At 39.6% G+C, this 21,360-nt stretch overlaps 1 protein-coding gene across 4 annotated transcripts in view; it reads left to right on the forward strand.

Moving 5' to 3' along the window:
* Positions 1-3,813: 3,813 nt before the first annotated feature.
* tmcc1a (transmembrane and coiled-coil domain family 1a) overlaps positions 3,814-21,360 on the forward strand; it is a 102,940-nt gene continuing 85,393 nt past the window's right edge. The window contains exons 1-3 of one of the 4 annotated variants that reach the window (XM_088916518.1): positions 3,814-3,878; positions 18,324-18,367; positions 19,609-20,352. In XM_088916518.1, coding sequence (XP_088772644.1) covers positions 19,774-20,352 — 579 coding nt within the window. In that variant the 5' untranslated portion in view covers positions 3,814-3,878; positions 18,324-18,367; positions 19,609-19,773. Of the gene's footprint in view, positions 3,879-4,693; positions 8,318-18,323; positions 18,368-19,608; positions 20,353-21,360 lie in introns of those variants that run through there. The other 3 variants (XM_088916522.1, XM_088916520.1, XM_088916521.1) reach the window with 3 other exon arrangements.

The raw sequence follows: 21,360 nt of genomic DNA on the forward strand, positions 1-21,360 counted from the left end.
TACTGTGTAAGAGCCGGCGTACCAGAGCAGGTGACGTCACCGCCCTTCCCTGTGATAGCAGGACCACAGCTACTGGGCTGTAGAGAGATCTCTCTTTAGCTCACGGGGCTAGGTCGCTGCAGAGAGACGCGGAAGTCCCGGGTTCGAGCCTCAGTCGGGATGGGGCCGACCAGATGCGGCAAGGGCGCCCGCCTGAGCCCCCGTTGCGTTACATTGGTGTCAGAAGTGGGCAGAATGAGCAACTCGTGGCAGACATTACCCGACTCTGTTAAGCGCCGGCTGACGCTGACAGACGCAGAACCCATCGGCGGCACACATAGGGAGCCTGAGCAACTCCTGGGTGCGACAGGTGGCCACAGCCCTTACCAGGGCTACCCAGTAGTGGTCCCGCCAGTAGAATTGGGGCGGCTGCCCCGGAGAGAGGATGCCCTCCCTGCCGGAGCCGATCAGCGATTCCCACACCCATCGGCGCGGGTGCAACCAGGTCGCTACGATGGTGAAGCGCCTTGGGAAACCTTTGAGGCGCAGTTCCAGCTCGCGGCCCGGACGAATGGCTGGAGCCGGGCAGAGATGGCCGGCCACCTGGCGGCGGCGCTGGAAGGAGCGGCCTGCCAGGTGCTCCTGGACGTCCCGGAGGAGGACAGAGGCGACTACACGGCGCTGGCGGCAGCCCTCCAGCTGCGCTTCGGTGTAGAGGAGGCGCCGGACTTGATGCGGGAGAGGCTGGCCCTGCGGCGGCGCCGACCAGGAGAGCGACTGGGCCCGGTCGCCGCGGATGTCATGTTCCTCGCCCGCCGAGGATACCCAACTTTCCCCCAGGAGGCGCAGCGGGAGATGGCTCTCCAGGCCTTTCTAAAGGCCCTCTCACCAGAGGAGCTGCGGCGCCACGTGCAGCTGGCCGCGCCAACATCGCTGGAGCAGGCCTTGGCCCTTGCTACACGGGCTGAGGCCGTGTTCGGGGTGACTGGAAGCGCCAGCAGACGCAGTGCGCCCTGCCAGCTGACTGAGACGGCGACGGAGGAATCCAGCGGGGGAGAGTGTAACGCTTACGGCCGACAGGTACTGTGTAAGAGCGGGCGTACCAGAGCAGGTGACGTCACCGCCCTTCCCTGTGATAGCAGGACCACAGCTGCTGGGCTGTAGAGAGATCTCTCTTTAGCTCACGGGGCTAGGTCGCTGCAGAGAGACGTGGAAGTCCCGGGTTCGAGCCTCAGTCGGGATGGGGCCGACCAGATGCGGCAAGGGCGCCCGCCTGAGCCCCCGTTGCGTTACAGTTGTAATGTGTCAAATGGCTGAAGATCCTCCCTAGGATATGGACAAAGAATAAAAATGACTTTTGTGTTTGAGCTTTTTAAAATAACTGGTGGATAAACCAATAAAATATTAATACATGGGTGTTGGATAAACCAAACAGACATTATCAATCTTAGTGGGATATAAATCAAATGTTACAAATGTTAAGGACACATCAGTTCACTTAAGAGCTGATTACAAAGTCAGACTGCCATGTAAAAATATATGATATACACAGTTTGTTCAACAAAAATGTTAAACAATATGTGTGTGTAATTACCACTTAATTGTATAAATATTAAAATTAAAACATCATTGGATACATCACAAATATATATTTGTCAGAACAGTGTGATAATGTTTAACATTATTTTCAAGTAATATAGAAGATCCAAGAACCATCATATGAAAATATATACAGTAAATATAAGCACAAACATCTCATCAAGGCATTAATATCAAAGTCTTCATTAAGACCTCTTTTGTGATGATCAAAAGATCGTATTGTAAATAGTGAGCCCAAGACGTCTCTCTCCTGAGTAACAAAGTAATCGAGAACACCTCAGTCCTTCCTAGGAATCTGTACTTTATGTTCAAAATACCTACATATTTTAATGACGGATATTATGTGTGACTTCCATAAAAAGACCAGTCACAGGATTTTTCATATCCACAGTCTGAATACCACTATGATGTTTGCCATTCAAGTCTTAAAAACATTGTGTTTTACCAGCACACTCTAAGCCATGCAGGTATTTTATCATATAGATAACATATTGTGATGTGCGAGTTATCCATCCATTTTCTAACTGCTTCATCCAATACAGGGTCACTGGGAAGTAAAAGCATATCTCAACAAGGAACAAGTGCAAAGCAGGACACATCCTGGATGGGGCACCATTCCATTGTAGAGAACAGACAGACACAAACACATTCACACCAGGGCACATTTTCTCAGAAGCCAATTAAGCTACCTGTATGGGTTTGGACCATGGGAGGAAACCCATGCAAACACAGAACATACACACTCCATGCAGATAGAACCCCAGGAATTGAGCCAAAGGCCCCAGCACTGTGAGGCAGCAATGCTAGCCACTGTGTCACTGAATAATAATAAAGGGATCTGTTATATTATATTGTGCGCATGGCCTATATTTATAGTTTCACAAACATATTGCTAATTCACATTTCAAAACTACTAGCAGATCACTTAAATGTCCATGATCTTTTAAAGGCAGAATGATGAGGTTTGTTAAGGACTACAAAATGGATATGAACAATATCTCAGTGTTCATTACCTCATTATTCTACACAAGGTTATTGACTGATTCAATAACGTTTAATAAAATACATTGTTTTATTGTGACACAGAGCTGAATTTAGTACCTCTATTTAAGACTACTCTTGCTATTGCGCTTCAGAATTATTGCCATAACTCGAGTTGCTTTAGGAAACACAAGGCATAATTATTTTGTGGTTGTGGCCACCATTTAATTATGTTGAATCAGCACAGGTCTAACCAGTTCTGATTGTCTGACATCCAAAAGCACTCTCCCTTCATGCGTTTTTTTATGTGAATAATGGCACTGAGCTCCAAAGATAGTGACTACTAGTATTTTCTTGTGAAATAAAAGACCAATAATTGTGTTTCAGGATTTTCATTTGATATCTGTGGTTACTTTTAATTTCCATTCCAAACATAAAATACAAAACTGCAATTGTAATTACACAAAGGAAACTTTTTTTTATTTAGATAAAATATTCTTATGGAAAATCTGTAAAATAACATTGTGTAAAAACACCCACAGTATTTTTATACAGTTGTTGTACATTTCAAAATAATTAAATGCTACACACAACGGGGGGCCTGCCAGACGAGGAAATGTAAACGCTACAAACTTTCATTTTGTTGTTTAAAACATAAACAACAGGTCAGCAGGCATATTTTGAAAACAACTTGACAGTTTCACTGTGTTTAACACAATATTGCTTTCGTTTAACATAACGCTGGTGAATGACATAATGCAAAAAAGAGTAAAACTGCATAGATCAGAGAGTAAAAGACAACAGTCACGTTTTGTTTGTGGCTGTGGATCTCGTCTGTAGCACAACGTGATGGTACTGTATATTTGACAGAGATATAGCAAGGGTTCAGAAAACCGGTGATTTAAATGTATAAAATCAACATTCTTGTTCTGAGACGAAGTCTTGCCCTTCATTCTGACTTTTTATATTCTTGCATTACAGTAATTATAAATCGTATTTTGACCTTTAAAGCGGGGTCCTTATTGAGAACTTCTTTGTGAAGAGGGCACCTCCTACCACAAAGTTTTAAGAACCTCTTCTAGAGCTGTATAATGTTAGTGAGTGGAAACTTGCGTGGAATACCAGTGCGCAGCTCAAACCTAGCGCTCGGCTGCTTCAGCCACTGTCGGACTGAAGTCAGTGCGACACATCACACTGCACGGCTGACCCCTCCCCTCGCTCCACCACGTCCGACGTGGAAACGCACTTCCTGACGTCATCGTGGGAGTGCTCCATCGGGAGGAATGAGCCATCACCAGTACAATCCGCTCAACGCTCCTGTAAGTGTCAATTTCAAATTACCGTACCTGTTTTCATTGACGAGCCAAATTAGAAATGCACGGTTGGGATCAGTGGCTTCAAGATGTCTGGTATGCACGGGAGCGGGGGGGTTGGTGGTGCTGTCTATAACCATGTACTTAGTCCGACCTTAATAAAATAACACCTAGGCAACACACAGGCAAAGCGGGACTGGGGGGGGGGATAGTCAACCTGTGTCAGCTTCAATTAATAGATGTGACTCAGGATCAAACGCTTAAATGGTGTTGTCGTCTGTGTACATGTAACTGGTTTTTTTAGAATAATGCATCGGTTCTGGCCTTATTAATTATTGTCCGCCGTCCCCGCAGCGGATCGGTCTCGAAACAGCTGCCCCTTGCCTGAGTGATTATGTCTCTGTCCTTTTCATGTAATGAAAAAATAAGACCGATTACAGAAATAGATGGGTTCATGGAGCTTTTTATATTTAACGATCGGGCGAGCGCTAATTGGCTGCGCTATTTATCTGTTAATTACGTGGAGAAAGAACAGCGCAGCCTCCTGTGACTTTATTGACGGTTAAATATGTTTTGATTTGATGTGATAACGCACATAGTTTATTTATGTTGAAACATTTTGTTTAACTTTGTTTTACTTAAAGTGTAAGCACCCCTCGTTCTTTTTTAGTTAATATTTGTACAAGTATATGTACAGCCGCAGTAAAAAAAAGTCATGTTTTCACTTTTTCATGCAACTTTAAAACAGAGTATTACGAGGAAAGAAGAAACTGTATTTTTGAAAGAATTTAAACTGATCTCATCTAATTTTTGGGAGAGGTGTTGCCTCGTACTGCGATGTGATGATACAGTTGTCAAGTATGAGGAGGTGTGCACGTATCGGATATTAACTGTTGCAAAATGTCATCCACATTAAAATAGTTTTCTTACTTTTTGTATGTCACGTTTTCCTCTGGAGAATAAGTGCATCACTTATTTTTTGCCGGACTTTGGCGATGCGAGAGAGTGTTCCAAGTCTCGGTATTTTTATCCATCGACAAGACTCTTCCTTTATCGTTCATAATTTCATCCTTTTGCGGATTTCAGCTGTGATGGTCGTGGTTTTGGATTGAAGCATTTTTTTCTCTTCCTCTCGGTGTGGAGAAATAATAATATCCTGCAAACCGATGAAGTGTTGGGACAAACTTACTCAGAAAATTGATCCCTTTTACCGTGGTACTGTACTCTCCCAACGACTATACACATCTGATTATAGCCTACACAGTGTACAGTATTATGTGTATATTTAATTAAGGAAGGCGCTGGAGAATCATTCGGATTAAATGTACATCTATATTACCTTCTCTACGAAGATGTCTTCGCTATTGGTTGAGACTGAAGGTATGTGTTGTAAGACGACTATTCATTTGCTGTCTCTTAGCATTTTCTTGATTGAATATCTATTCTGGTTTTAAATCTTTCCAAGTTGCTCTTAAACAGTGTAAAAGCTTCTGGCTTGAGGGTAGTTAGGCTATTGTAGGAGCAGAGGGTCCAGGTATTACTGTAGCACGTTTGTGAAGAGCCTTACTACGATTGCCAGTGATGAGTAAGAAATTGAATTTCTTGTTTCTGCTTCTACATTTGTGAGCTATAAACTATGCAGGCTAAAAGAGGACCTTATTTTAATCCAGTCTGTGTCTACTGGATTGAGTAGTCCTTTTCTGTAGTTTTAGTACTGCCCAAGCATTGCTCATAACTATTTGTTCTTACACTACCTAATGTTCCTAGTAATTATTTTTGCACAATACTTTGCAGTACAGTGTGACTTTTTGAGTTCAATGCAGTAACTTGTTGAACTGTGAAGTACAGCATAGATGTAACGCATAATTTGCAGTGCATTAGCTGTAACCAGAATACTTCACCATTTCTTTTTGTTCTGCAAGAACTCCACCACCTGTAGTGGGTTGTTTTTGTTTTGCTTTATTTGGCCCTCTTTTTCATGATCACTCCCTCCCACCTACCAGCAAAGAGCTAAAAATAAAAACAGGTTCAGTCCAGAGAGGTCAGATGGAGGTAGAAATGTCTGAAGGTCTTTCTAACAGGCTGTGAAAACATGGATTGCTTGTGTCTGCATTCGCAGTGTTATTTTGGATCCTCTTGTTTGGCATTTTCCACTTCCTTTAGGAGAGGCAATGTGAAAGAAGCTAAGGACAGCATGCCAGTAGGGGTTTTATGGACGTTGGGAGGCTGCCACATGGTTTAATTTGGTCTAGGACATGCCTGCGTGGTTCAGTACCAGAGTACAACTCCTGTCCGCCTTTACTGATGCTAATGGCTGACTCGTCGTCTTTATTTACTGCTCACCTGCAAGCCTCCAGGCTTGATTACTAGAGAGCCTAGGGGCATGAAAGTTTGTCTTTACCTAATTATAATGTTTCGCTTGCAGGAGGGTGTAGTATTAACAGCGTTCATTGTTAGACAGGGATCCCATTTCCGATGTCTGGATTAACACTCTGCTAAGAAGCCTTTTATTACATGGCTAGGGGGAGGGGATTGTCTGTGAAACTGCTTTACTGGTTGTGAATTATGCCATCTTTTTGATTTATCCCTTCACACCGGTGAGATAGTGTTAATCACAGAGGACATGCTAACCTAGTTAATATGACCGGCACTAGGTCACTTTGAAATGGCCTAGTGGGTTAATGAGAAAGTCTATTTTTAAAGTTGCCCCCCCTGTAGACTCAGATTATAAGACATCTGGCTCCCATCACTACACCTCAGGTTTATCATATTGACATGCGGAATCTTGTATTTTCTGTAGCAGGTTTGTGATCATTTTGTTCATCTCAGAATGATCTTTATATGATCACTTTAACATTCATCCCAGGATGATACCTTATAGAAAAGAACTGAGGGTTAGGAGACCTTTTACTGTTGGTAACCTTGAACTTTGGGGAATTCCAAAAATAAACTAATGCTCTACATAATGTTTGTCCCTAAACTTCTACTGAGTACGGGGGCATTTCAAAGACTGGATGCAAGGCCCCATATATTAAACTCTGATTGTGTAATGTTGTGGTTTTGTGAGCAATTAGGTTTGTTCACTCTGTCATACTCAAGAATGCTTTTTCTTGAATCTTTTTGTTTGCTACTGGTTGAATCTTAAGCAACACAATGATATAGAACAGTATTGCTCTTGTCTAGCTGTGCTTCTGATGAGACATGAAGCTGTTCAGGAGCGCTAGAGCTGCAGTTCCAAGAAAAGTACGGAAGTTCATTAGCGCCATGGAGAAAAAAATATTTTTTGCGTTTATACAAGATAGTATTGCATTTAAACGCAATAACTAATTTGTGAAAAGTGTTGCTATTATATTAATATCTTGCATTACATAACAGTAACAGTAAGCCAACAATAGGTATAAATCAGGTGGGTAGCTGCGTCAGCATGCGTAGGCTGCAAAGGAGCAAGTAATAGGTTTATTCCATGCTGAAAAAAAGAAGAAAGAAAACACAACATTTTCGGCCATGGAGGTATAAATCTACTCTTAACAAGATATTAATATAGTAGGCTATATTGTTCACAAATTAACGATTGCATTTAAACACAATACTGTCTCTTAAACACAATAATAATTTTCTCATTTAAACGCAGTACTATCTCGTTTATAGAAAAAATAATAATCTTCTGTAGGAAAGTGTATTCTGACAGACTATCAAATAAACACCGGTCACTGCTTTGAGCCAGAATGATTTTGAACTTGATACTTCAACTTCATTAAACCTACCTCTTGCACATCTTCTCCTCATTAACCTAACATCTTCAGCACAAGTCAAATGTTTGTCACAACCTGTGTGAAGACTAAACCATTCCTCTGTGTCCTTTCAATTTTTTTGTTTTCAGAGGCCAACCTCTTTACTAGTGATGACAAATCAGTAATCAATGTATAATCTGTAACTCACTCATGATCAGGAATATTCCAGTCATATGAGAAGTGATTGATTTTGTGAATTGCTTGTGAATGGACAAGGAGTTAGTTTGAAAAACGAGCTTTGCATCTACATATGCTGTGTTTCATCTGCTGTCTGAATGACAGATTGTTGCTTACATTACTATTTTACAAGTGCGCTGCCTGAATTATTGATCTTTACGCTTGAAAAATGCAGAAATAACCCAGAATCATAATTCCTACTGCTGTTTATTAATATATTTTATAAACTGATTTGAACTAGATTCCCAGAGGTTTTTGTCTTATTGGACTTGTTCAAGCCTCATTGAATTTTGAAGACCCATTAACTCCTTCACAAAAAGACTTTAAGTGCACATTAAGACATCTTGGACTCTATGTGATCTCTCCAAAGCATAACAGACACTCTCCTTATTAAAACATGGCTTGACTCAAACTGTAAATACGCAGGATGCCCTGTCAGGCTCTGTTCCCGAAATGACAGTGACCAGAAACTACAAGGTAAGAATCATATCTGATAAGTATAATTTCAGTTAAGTGTTTGTTAAGAAGGTGTTGGTGTGGGACGTCTTAATACTGTATTGTGTTAGCACAGCATTTTGTCACTTTTCAAATTGCAATTTGATGATTTGGTAGTATACTTCCTTTGAAACCCAGTCACTGTGGTAGTGCAATTCTTCAGGGATGTTGCATGCTGGTATATACAAGTTGAAGTTAGTTTGTGAAGGTAGCAAGATCATTCAGCTCTGTGGAGTATTTACTCTACAGCTCTGTATTGGATTTACTTTGCAGACACACATAGTAAATGATAAATTACAATTCTGTTAAAGATCAAGCCTTAGAGCTACAATATCAAAAATAAATTACCCTTAGGGATTTTGCACAGAGGATATATTTACATGTTGTGGCATGTCCTCAAAGCAGATTTGGACTTGAGTACAGTATCTTGGTAAGTACTGTAACATGCACATGACGTTCTCCATTCTGTGAAAGTGATTCTGAATTATTGAGGATCCTGATGTTGGAAAGGGGCTGTGTTCTTGCTTTAACAGATTTGTAATTCTGCCACTTTGCTATCAGAAACTTAAGTAGGTACAGTAGCTGTGTGACACTTGGAGAAGGCTCCACAGCTGTAAATGTCTCTCTTTTCAGCCTGGAATAAACCTTTACCTGTCCCTGTCAGAAACTTAGCCTACATCTGATGCAGAATTCAATAACTGTATTACAGGATAGGACATTCCCATATCACTAATGTAATGAAAGATTCATTCTTTAATAATGTATATGTAAACTTAATATCCATTACTAAACCCAACAATTCTTATACTGTATATTATTAATGTTGCTTTAATCCATCACACGTTTTTCAGCCTGTGAGTTAAAAGTAGCAGTTGAATCAGTGAGAAATGAGCAACAGTAACAAGTGAGTGAGAGCAAGTACTTCTGTTCTGAAATGCCTTTGTCTACAGTATGTTTCTATGCCAGGGATTAATGTTTATAATGGGTTCAAATTCACTGCCTCTTTTAATTAAGCAGTACTCCTTTAACACAACTATGTAGTTACTGGTAGATCAGTCTACTTTCTTTGTTGAGGCAGGATGTGTTTTTTTACAATAAGTTCCCATTTGAATACTGAAAAGGAATGTTTTCATGTATTTTTTTCTAATTGCTTAATTGTAAGATGTCAATTAAAACATTGGCATGTTTTAAAGCTGAAAACGCTGTGTAAATTTCCAACAGGATTGCAAAATGGAATTCTGAATGATTTGTATGTGTACCATATTTTTAAGCCTGCCCTGTGTATATCTGCCCTAATATGGTTACCATGCAAGTGGAGTGCACAAATATTTATGAAGTAGTATTAAATGTTAACGTGCAGGTATCATAAATCCCATACCTCATAGTCCTGATACTGCAAAGAAACCTCTGTGGGGAATTTTATGTACATTCAATTTTACAGTTAAAGTAACCACCTTTAAAATAATGTTGATTAAATATGTCTGTCACATAGAAGGTATATTGGCCCTTTTCTGCATTCCGGCTGGCTGACATATCAAGGCTAGGAGAGTGTCATGGCTGTGGTAGCTTCCTGTCAAGACAGTATTCAGATGACTTGACAGCTTTTCTTGTGTGTAAAAGCTTTAGTGTCTTTCGTCGCGAAATATGAATTCCTTCAAAAGAAACAGTCATCAGAGAGAGATGGATGTCTTTTTTGTTACACAGTGATAAAAAATAGTTGCCTTTCTATGGTCGGAGAGGAAGTGTTGGTGAAGCAAGCATTGTGCGATTCAGCACCCCAGGAAGTGGCTTTCATCTATCTGTAGGTCTTCGTACTAGTTATGTGACGTTACATTGACGGAGAGACAAATATACAACATATTTAATTTTTTCAGACTTGAAAACATAAGGAATACATTTTGTATATGGATCAGCTCAGTATGGATTCTTGTCTTCATTGCCCATTTGTCAATTTGTCAGAGATTAACTTATAAAGTAAATGACAGCTCGTGAGCGAATTCTAGAATGTGTTCAGGTTAATACAATCTTCAAGAAAAAGTCTTATTTTGCATATGAATAAATTAGCGGTAACTTAATTGGTATATAATTATAAAGTAAAGAGAATTATTATCGCTTTCTTTAAGATGCTTTTTGGAGGCAAAGTCAGGATGTAATTTTACCACAATAATACAGGTTGAAACAGGCGGTGCATAAATGTGCACTGTGTGCTAGTTTAACTACCAGTTTTGAACTGGTAGGCAATTAAGTGTAATATTTATTAAATTAACCTCTAGAATGTCTATGTATATTTGAGTCACTAAGACCAGCATCACTATTCCTTACCTCATTTTTACTCCTATTTAGTGCACAAAGTTAGGAAAAACTGATTTGTATAAAGTAGAAGAGCTTTGAGAGCCTGTGACAGAGGTGCTGGGCTATCGATTGCCCTGTACAAAAGTGGTCATATACATACAGAACTGGAAGCATTCAATTGCAAATCTGATTTTGACAAATTGCCCTATCATAGAGGTCTGTATGAATGTAAAAGGCAGAGCATACTGCACTCCGGTGTACTTTCTGTATTTTAATACGTCTCTTACATTAAACACTTGTATTTAATTGATTTTTGAGCTGATGCTTTGCCGTTCCTATTTATGTGCGTTTGTTACTGACTTGATTGGACTGCATTAGAAGAGAGCTCTCTGCCACATCACACCCTCCCTGGCCTGTATCTGGGTTTTGGATTAGTTGGTGATGGACTAGATGAGTCAGTTGTGGATTTGATGACAAAAACTGTTTTCTAGTGCACATGCAGGATTTAGTTCTCAAAGCCCAGTGAGTTTTTGTTTCTCATGTTATCTCAGAATTGTATCGCTGAACTAATTGTTTACTTCCAATTTAACCTTTGTTTGCCTGGTCTGAAACAGGTGAGGGTGGAAAAAGGCTTATCCAGCAGTTTTTGTTAAGATCAGCAAGATCCTTCTGATATAAAGGCTATAACTTGCTATTCCAGCAGAATGTGTCTCATTTCTAATTTTTGAATGAAGTCTGCACATTTTACTTCAAATATTTTTTCAGACCTAAATTTGTTTCTTCAAGTTAATGTGGAGAATTGAACTCTATAGCCTGCCCATGATAATCAAATAAGCCCAAAGCACACAGTCTGAGCGAAGTTTAGAAATGGTTGAATTGAATGGTGTTAGTGTATTTAATGCGGGAGATTCTGTGGTTAGCAGTTTTTCACAATACAGTAAGTGCCTCTTGGTGGCTTGGCATGTAGCACAGTTGTGGGTGAGCTCCTAGCTTAATTGCACTGTAGAAATCCACCAACTGCAACCTGCTTAACATAGGCATTTGTTTCAAATTGCCACTTAACTCTGTGCTTTAATGAGCTATTAAAATGTAACTGGTACAATTTCAATAAAGTGATAGCAGAAGCTAAATTTTAAAATGACTAGAAAGTATGGAAAACTGTTTTTTTTTTACAAATGTAGAATATTGCCAGACTCATCAGGAGTGCAGTGGTTACTTGCCATGATTGTGAACTCTCTGAACAGTCATACTTATTTGCTGTTTTTCTAATGGTGCATGAAGACAATTTGCAGGACTGAGATAAGCCATATCCTGTGTGTATTAACACCTGTGGTTTGTATCAGGTGATGCACCAAGAACTTCCAGTTTACTATTTTCTTGCATTTTGAATGGCCTTGAACAGTGCAATGTTAATCCCCACTGCCAGTCTTAATTTTCTTCAACCCTCCCTCCTATAGAAGGATAACCAGCAAAGGTGACAAGTGTGTTTTAAGTATTTTCTGCTTTTATAACTCTTCCTCCTTTTGTTTCCTCACATTGTCTGATGTTGTCTGATCCTGGAGGTCATGGAGATTTTGAGCTTTGCCTTGTGATCTCAGTGGGATTTGATGATAAAGCCTGCCGAGGTGGGAGGCCAGTGAATTAACCAAAGACATTGTAATCTTTGAGCACCGCATGCAAGGTCAGTAGTCAAATGTGAATGTCCCAAGGTTCATGCAGCAGATAAGATTATGAAGGTTCTCAAGGTTATTCTTGGTCATGTACAAGTTTTGGAATAGGTAAATGTATACTGTACATTGGACATCCGTATATATATAAATAGTAGTGATTTCTTTCACTGCTTTGGCATGTTTGCCCACATGGCATCATGTGTTGTTTTTAAAGCTCTTTGTATCCTTGCAAAAAGCCTGTATTGGTTTTGATTGGTCCGACATGTATTCCGGTAAGATCAAGTACATGTACATCAAGGATCAAGATTTATTCCATGCTGAAAAGAAAAGAAAGGAAACAGAAGGCTCCAAAGCCGAAACGTTGTTTCCTTTCTTCTCTTTTCAGCATGGAATTAATCTTTACTTGTTCCTTTGCAACCTACACATGCTGATGCAGTTCCCTACTTGAATGTATTCCAGTAGGCCCTTCGAGTAACTTAAGAGTACTGATATAGTAACCCAACTGTCAGAAAGAAAATATTGTACTTATAGCATTACTCAGTCAGCCGAATAAATTATTTGGGTGAGGAAACAACAGTTATTTCTGTTTAAAGTAAATTACAGAATTAAACTATGAATAAAAGCACTGAAAATTAAATTCAAAAGTCTCTTTGCAATGGAATATGTGAAAATGGAACTGAGCCACGAAGAAAGCAGAGACAAGCGATGCGTGGAGCCAAGGTCAGTCTGAACTAGCACAGCTGAACAAAAAATATATTTTGCAGGGTAAGGGTGAGAAACTGCCTTTCTGAGACAAAACATTTGTCTGATCAAAGCCTTCTTGTACAACCTTCAAAAATATCAGATCGATGCAAGAAGGAATCAGTAAGACAGCTAGAAAGTAGAGATGGGATAATGAATGAAGGCATATAATGAACACTTGTTTAGAGGCTTACCCTTCATCTAATTTTTAAACATTCTTCTACATTGGTTTTCTACATTGTTTTTCTACATTGGTCTTCAGAGCACTGAGTCATATAAAAACCATTTTCTTAAGGCCCATAAACATAAGACTCTGTGGTAAGGTATTGAAAAGGAAAGGATAGACGTATATGTACCATATCAGCAAAACGGTGCAGTTAGTTTTCCCATGATGTTTTCCACATTTGTGGGAAACGTCTGCCTTTACCTTATATTACTAGGTCTTAGGTCAGTTGATAATATGACCCCATGTTCACTGGGACCCTTTGAAACCTGACAAAAATTGAAAACTGCCCCTAAATTAAAAAATGGTAGTTTGCCAATTCAGCATTATGCCTTAACCAATCTGAAAATGAATATTTTGCATAGTGCATAGTCACTGTGCAATACTGATCAGCTGTTCACCATTTCTGGGAATAATAAGACTATGAGCAGCTTAACAGTGTTGCTGATTAGTTAGAAATAGTCCTTTAAGATTAGATCTTACAATGAACAGTGTTACATGTTTACGCCATGCAAGTATTAAACCACAATTACGTCTTTGTAGCTAAGGGTAGTTTTAAAATCCTGCCCCATCTAAAAGCGCCTTAGTAATCACAGATCTATCTAGTCAACATATTAACATTATGGGACATATCCTTTATTTATCTTTACAATGGGTGTTATTAATATCATTTGGCATAGCCTGCTATTCCAAGTATTTTTTATTGTGACTATATTCAGTCCACAAGCAGCACTTGTAAGTAAATGGTAAAATATCACAAAAATACTTTGTATGTTCCTCCTGTGCATTGGTTTGTAATAAAATTACTACAAAATAAAACCTAAACAGAGCCCTGAAGCCTCAGTCTTTTTTCTGTACTAATACACTACATATAAAAATAAGCACAAAAAAGAACTATGCTTTTCTACAAACTGACTCCTTTCTTTAACCAGATGTACACTGACAGCCTGGAGAGTATACAGTTATACAACAGGGCATTTACTGGAGCTCTTTGAGTGAAGTATCTAGTTCCAGTGTACATCAGCAGCTTCGCACTTGAGATTTGAACCCCTGACCATGTTGTCCAGAGAATACATACCTAAGAAACTGGCTGGGAGCTAAAAGCAACAGAAAGGACAAGAAAATAAATGTTGTCTCATTAGCATGAGAGTGCTGAAAGTAACAGACCGGTGAACAGTGTAATGGCTCTCAAGTTACTGAGGTCTCCTGCACCAGTAATCAGCCTTAGACCAAAGTGGTTATAATAGCCCTGTGGGCTTTCTCAAGAGAATCGATTAAGGCATTATCATTCCTGTGTAGAATAAATTAGGTGGGCTGCTCACTATATCTCATCCTCAAAGAAGGTAGAAGGCTCTGGAGTTCATAACCCAACCATTCATTGTGTATAGTTGAAAGTCAGATTTATGGAAGCAGAAACCATCTCCAGAGATGCTAGGCCAGTGTTAATTTTTACATAAATGAGTTCCATGACTATGCAGTCCTTGCTGTGAAGAGAATTGATACTCATTACCTGCTGTTAAAGTATTCTTCCCCCTTAAACCCAATCCCTTCTTGATTAAAAAATGCCAGTTCTGTTGATGTTGTAATTTATTTAGTGATGCAGTTTAAAATCCCCACACTGAAGGTCTGAATAAGACAAAACTGAAATGATTCAGAAACATCTGTTGTTAACTGGACAGACAGTTCTACAGGTCAAATAGGACAGGCTACTCCATGAAATGGCACCATACCTGAAAAATAGCTCCAATTCCCGGAGACTTCCGTTGAGACAGATTAATCATATCCGATAACAAATAAAATAACTTAATAAATTAAGTTAGGCAGCTTGGGTGAAGTGAGACACACTGGCTTTTATGCAGCTGAGGTTGCATGTAGACACTGTTTTGATGAGGCTACAGACAATTGATTTGCTGAACTGAAATAAGAAAACTTGGGTGATAGTCACCCAACTATCTAATAGTCTGAAAAAACAAAACTTTTTCACTATCCAACCTTTTTGATGGAACTGGTCATTACAGTTGTGAAAACAGTTATGTAATTAACTGATTTTAGCTTTCCTTTTAGTCAGGGGGATTTTTGTGTTCACTTTTGTGGTATAATGATTTTTAGACATTTCTCTGTTCATTTGCTTTTGTGTCTATAATATAGGAGCAGTCCAATCAACAGGATGTATATCATAGTATTGCATGCAACTGACTCGTACGTTAATGAATGTGAATTAACCTGGTGTTATCGAACTGAAGTAAGAATGACTCAGTCATTTATCCTCTGCCTCCTTTATAATTTATTGGTCATCGTGCAAGCCAGTTCAGAAAAGCATCAGACACATTGTTAAACATCGGCACTGAATGGGATCAGTATTGCTACTGTGGCGGATGTGTACAAAGACAGATTAATCTCCCTGCTCCCTGTCTCATCTGTGTGTGGTTTGGGTGTTAACTGATGTATCATGGTTAATGAATGAATCTAGCAAAAATGCACCTGTATTTAATGTGTGGGAAAGCATGACAGGAGAAATTATTATGGACAAACTTTGTTCCTGTGCTACAACTGATTTGAATATTATGGAACATTTTGTACTGTTACTAGTACGTCCCAGTATGTAGTCCATGTGTGTTTTGTTGCTATTTTCCACTTCCTGACCTTGACTGTTCTCCCTCCCCCATTGGTCCATCATTATATCATTGTTTCTATGTGACATCATCATCAATCAGCTTCTCAGCCAATCAGAGTGCATCTTATTCAGTATATAACATGGAGGTTTTCAGAAGGAAGAGGTCTTTCATTTTATGTTGGTCCCGCTTGGTTTTGCTTTGCTTCATTTCGCTTTTGTTTTTTTCTTCGGCTTTGTTGGTTTGTTGTTTTGCTTTGTGTGTGTGTATTTTCGTATAGCTTCGGCTTTTGTTGGTTTCTGTTCGTCTCCTTGTTCTTTCATTTGTTTATCAGTTATTTTGCCATTACCTTGCCGTAACGTGTTATATGTTCAACCTTTGTGTTCTTTTGTACCCTGTTCCTGTTGACTACTCTCGTTTTCCCTTATTTGTATTCCTAGTTCACTTGTGTGTTTGTGTGAACTTTTGTGTATAGGGCTAGTTTAGGTTGTTGGGTACATTCTACACACGTAGTTGATTTTTGTATAAGTAACACTAGTTTAGGATGGGTGAGTGCCGTTTTGTCTTTTATGGTTTTGGGTAGTCAGTGGAGGTTAGCTAGGGTGTTTGAAGACGCCGAAGAGTGTTTTGGGTTTTCTTTTGTAGTTAGGTCAGCTTCCCTCACTTTCTTAGCCAGCTCCATTTTGTTTGTTATTTTCTTTTCTTTGGCACCCCTCTAGTTCCCTATCCCTCTGTGTTATTGTGTCGTATTTCGTACCAGTCACTTATTCACCTTAAAATAATCACTTTTGCACCAACCCTTGTTGACACGCTTCCTAGTCCCTCACCAGAACCCACCTGCTTCCAAAAATTATCCTAAATGTTTCACCCCTTTACCCCTAGACACTTGGGGTCATAACAGTTACACTGTGGGCTCTCTGGCCACCACCTATCTGGATAAGCAACACTACTATCTGACTGTTCTTTTTCTGACCTTTTGCTGCTGAGGTATGCTGAATGTGCTCAAAAATGTGACATTTAAGATTGTGGGCATTATTAGTATAATGACTATTATTTAGGGTTCTCTTTGATTTGAGGAAATAAAGTGAAAATACATGTGCACTGCAATTGTCAACCCATTAGGTCTGGTAGAGATATTACCAGCCTGTAATCTACTTCCTAAAAGAAACAGAAACCAACAAAACAGATTTAATGGAGGCTTAAAATACAATTAAGAAATTGTAAGAAAATATAAATTGTAAAGAGAAAATAAAAGAGCAAAGATTAATACATACTTTAGAATTTCTAGTTTTCTCAACAAGGGAAGCATCATGAAATATCAGATATCTGCATCATCTGTGTTGTCATACCTTAAAAACTTTAAGGGGAACTGCAATGCTATTTTTATATTTTAGTGTTAGAAAGAATCAGCACTGATGGAAGCATTTAAGGCCACAATGAAAATAAATTGTACACAGTAACTTGTAAAGCCTCCAATCTGCATCACAGAAATTACCATGTATGCACAGCACAATAGTCTGTAATTCAGAATGAGACAACAGATTTCCGTTGACGTGAAGCGGCCCTATCTGACTGTTCTTTTTCTGACCTTTTGCTGCTGAGGTATGCTGAATGTGCTAAAAAATGTGACATTTAAGATTGTGGACATTATTAGTATAATAACTCTTATTCAGGGTTCTCTTTGATTGAAACTTGTAAAGAAACAAGTTTGTGAGTACTATAACTCTTTCAATCCAACAGACATATTGCTCTCAACTTTGCGATGGTTTTGCCACCAAATACTACTTGTTACCTCTGCATGCAGATCACGGTGAAATGTTTTCTTGTACAACCTGTACTTATTAGCTCGCATATTGCATTACATGAGTCTTGACTAGTAACTAGTGAGCAGGAAGGGTTACTTCATGTTGCAATTTGTGTGAACTTTCGTTCTCGCCCTTAGCGGTTTGTGACAACATCGTGATTTATGGCACTTTAACAACATTCATGATTTTGTGCTTAATTTGTTAATTTGTCAACTTTTTCTATACCGTCAATGAATTTATTTTGTTTCAGAAATGTACTAACCAGTTGGAGAAAATGGGACTCCAGTTTCACTTTAATTGACCCACTTAAGTGGATAAGATGTCAGATAATCTGATAATTTCTTAATTAGGTGCCAGTTGAACTCTTAGACCAAGGTTGCCTACTCTTGACCTATTGCATCTATTCAAGTCAATACAGTCACTGCCTGATTGATTACATGTACTGATGTTTATAACTCTGTCCATTTGTGCAAATGTCAGAGGCAAATGATGAAGATTATACGGTTTTCTTTCCTGATTCATCACAAAACTTCAATAAATTCTACTCTGAAATGCCAGGTACTGGTTTATTAGGGTGCTGAGCTTATTTTCAAAGGCAAAAATCAATACCTTCCTAAAAGAGTTTATCTGTTTTATATTCTGCAGCAAACCCTGAGCACTGAGAAAGGATAGGCTGAACTCGGCAGATGGTAAGTGTACTTCTACTCTGTGTAGTTCTGTTTCTAATATTGAGATATAAAGAACTCTGTGAAGTGAACTACAGCCTTCCATTAATGTACTGTATACTGAACACAGAATCTGAGATCACAAAACCACATTATCTGACCAAATTTCCTGTCAGCCTCAGACAAAACTCGAAGCTGATTTCTACATTGAAAATTTGGGATGAGTTAGATTTGTTTGGCTGCATGTGCTGGTTCTTTATTACCAGCAGAAGGTTGATCTTCAGAGTCCTTATTTTACTATTTCTTTTTGCAGCACAACATTTCTGATCTTTAGCTCAGATTATGAGATAATTCAAATTCTCAAGTCCAGGCAACATTTCTATTACGTCTAAATGGCAAAGATAGAGGTAGAGCCTTGAATTTAATTCAATAATTGTAGTAATTTAATTTTCCTCTGCTATCATCAGAAGCAACTATTAACAGTAATTGTACATAACAGTAACTGTTTAACAGATCATGCGTAATTATTAAAAAAAAGTATTGACACAATTACAAAACACATTAGTATTGTAGTGCAAATTCATTTTTGCTCACAAAAAGCTTTGTACTTCAAAGAAATGTTTCATTATTTCAACTATCTCCCGAGTTCAAGTAACAGGAACTGCCACTATTGGAATATGGATTGAGAATAAAAAAGCATTCACAAATGCATGGGCAGTCAGATAATGGAAGCTACACACTCTTTTGTGCCCTTTGGGTCTTTAGGGCTTTTTTGTTAAAAGGATAACTGTCCTTGCAGTTTTTCTTTGATTGATAAAGTGCTATATCTTCTGTTTTCTGGGTTTCTTATATTCCTTAAGCGATATATGAAGCAATTTGTAATGCATTTAGACTTTTCTTGTCTAAATGCAATAAAATAAAATGAAAATAAAAGCAAATCTTTTTGTTTCATCCAGTGCAGTGTGTCTTCGGAGAAAAGCATTGCACCAGAGATTTTGTCCTAGTTCGTCACCTTTCTGATTGTTTATGCATTTATTTAAAACGTGAATGTGCAGTCATAAGACACTGCCAGGTGGTAGTTCAATGACATATACTTACATGTTAAATTAATCTGAAATTAATCACATTGCAGTTTTTGTGTTTGGACATGTGCTTCTTAACTTCCATGTTTTACGGCTGCATTAAAGGCTGCATTTCTTCTTTTTTGTTTGCTCTGTTCAGTTAGTAGTGCATGTTGTAATTGATTTTATTTCCTTTTGTGGTAGACGAGCATGACTTTGAGCCCACCCACTGATGCATGCACGCGCACAGCCCCAAATTGACTACCACTGCACAGCTTTGACCTGCCTTACTGACAGCATAGGTAGAGCGCTGCATCAAGAGCCCTCCCCTATGAGACTTGTGCCTGATCCGAGCTGGGGGTCCTTCTGATGGATCACTGTAGTAGTGAACAAAACCATGAGGAGCCAGAGCCGGGAGGTCAACCATCAGAGACGGAGGGCAAAAGGGCGCCTGAGCCGGAGCACGCCTTGACCAAAATCACCCACAATGCCTTGGAGAACATTGGCGTGTTTGGGCAGGGCTTGAAACAGTTATTTCAACCCCAGCGGAGGCGCTCTTCCGTTTCACCCCATGATGTCCCTCCGGCTGTCTCCTCGGGGGGTTCTGCTGAGCCCCCAGAACTAGGGCAAGAGCTGTCCAATAGCCCTGCTCCCCTTGCAGACACTGACCCCCAAACTTGCGCCCACCCCACAGCTCTGAACCGTGTGCTGCAGCAGATCAGAGGTGCGCCCATGATGAAGCGCGGGACTAGCCTTCACAGTCGGCGCAACAAAACAGCCGGGGACCCCCCCAAGGGCAGCCCGCAGATCCACCGAAGGAGTACCCAGGAAGCCCTGCTGCAATCTGGCCGCCCCCGGTCGTCATCAACCACTGATGCACCCAGCAGCTCTACTCTGGCCGAGGTCCTGCCTGCCCCTGGACACCTTTCTTGTGATGAAAGTGAGAGAGTAAGTCACAGTGGGCCTCTTTACTTAAATACTTCTGATGGGCAATCAGCAGAGAAATGGTGTTTAACAGTGCAGTGTGCCAAGTCTGGATGATTCCAGCAGGAGAGGTGGAGACTAATAGGAAAAGCCTACATGTGGCCCGTGCATGCTAACACGGCTGGAGGAGCCTGGTGTGTGGTTTTATGAATAGCCTCATATGTATTTTGATTTTTTCTAAAATAATAGCACTGTGTCAGCCTCCCCTTGTTGCACTTACCGCCTGTTACCCTTACATGTATTACAGGATGTGCTGTTTAAGATGTCTATAGAAGTGGACCCTAAATATTTTAACAGGTGAATCCTACTTGGTGTGAATCCTGCTTTTCTAGCTCCTTGAAGTCTCGTAATTCAAAATCTCTTAGGCTAACTAAATTGCTATGCCTCTATCTTCTGAGGCAAATTTATAGTGGGTTATTAGGTCTGTAACTCACAGCTGGTCACGGATGTTCCTAGGAACATAATAACTCAAACAAACTGGGGCTAAATTGCAGATCACCTTCTGTAAATTAAAACATGGTTATACGAGTTTGATGGGTTTACAAGTCATAGTCTGAAATTCCAGTTTAAAATGGATTTATTTAAGATCTCGTTTCTGCTGGAAGATGTTTTTGTAATAGCATGAAGAGGAAATGATTTACACCAGCTTAGCTCTGCAATTCATATTATTGCAATACCACTGTACAGGTCAATCTCTTTTGCAATTAATTTGTGATATTTGTTAGCTGTACAATGGAAATAATCTTCAGCAATTTACAAGCACTGCATTAAAAAATAAAGTCAAGTGGACAGTCTTGCCCCTGTTGCCTCCTATGGTGTGTGAATAATCCTCTGTGCACTTCACCCATTCCGTAATACATTGTATTCCTCTGCTCTACATGCTTTTATGTTGCTCTGTGTTTGGTATCTAAGGACTCCTGGAAGACATACTGTTTTGGTATGTTTTGCCACACAGCAGAATTGATAGACCTG

This window comes from Atractosteus spatula, chromosome 5 (assembly GCF_055471065.1).
Source record: "Atractosteus spatula isolate fAtrSpa1 chromosome 5, fAtrSpa1.hap1, whole genome shotgun sequence".
Taxonomy (NCBI): domain Eukaryota; kingdom Metazoa; phylum Chordata; class Actinopteri; order Semionotiformes; family Lepisosteidae; genus Atractosteus; species Atractosteus spatula.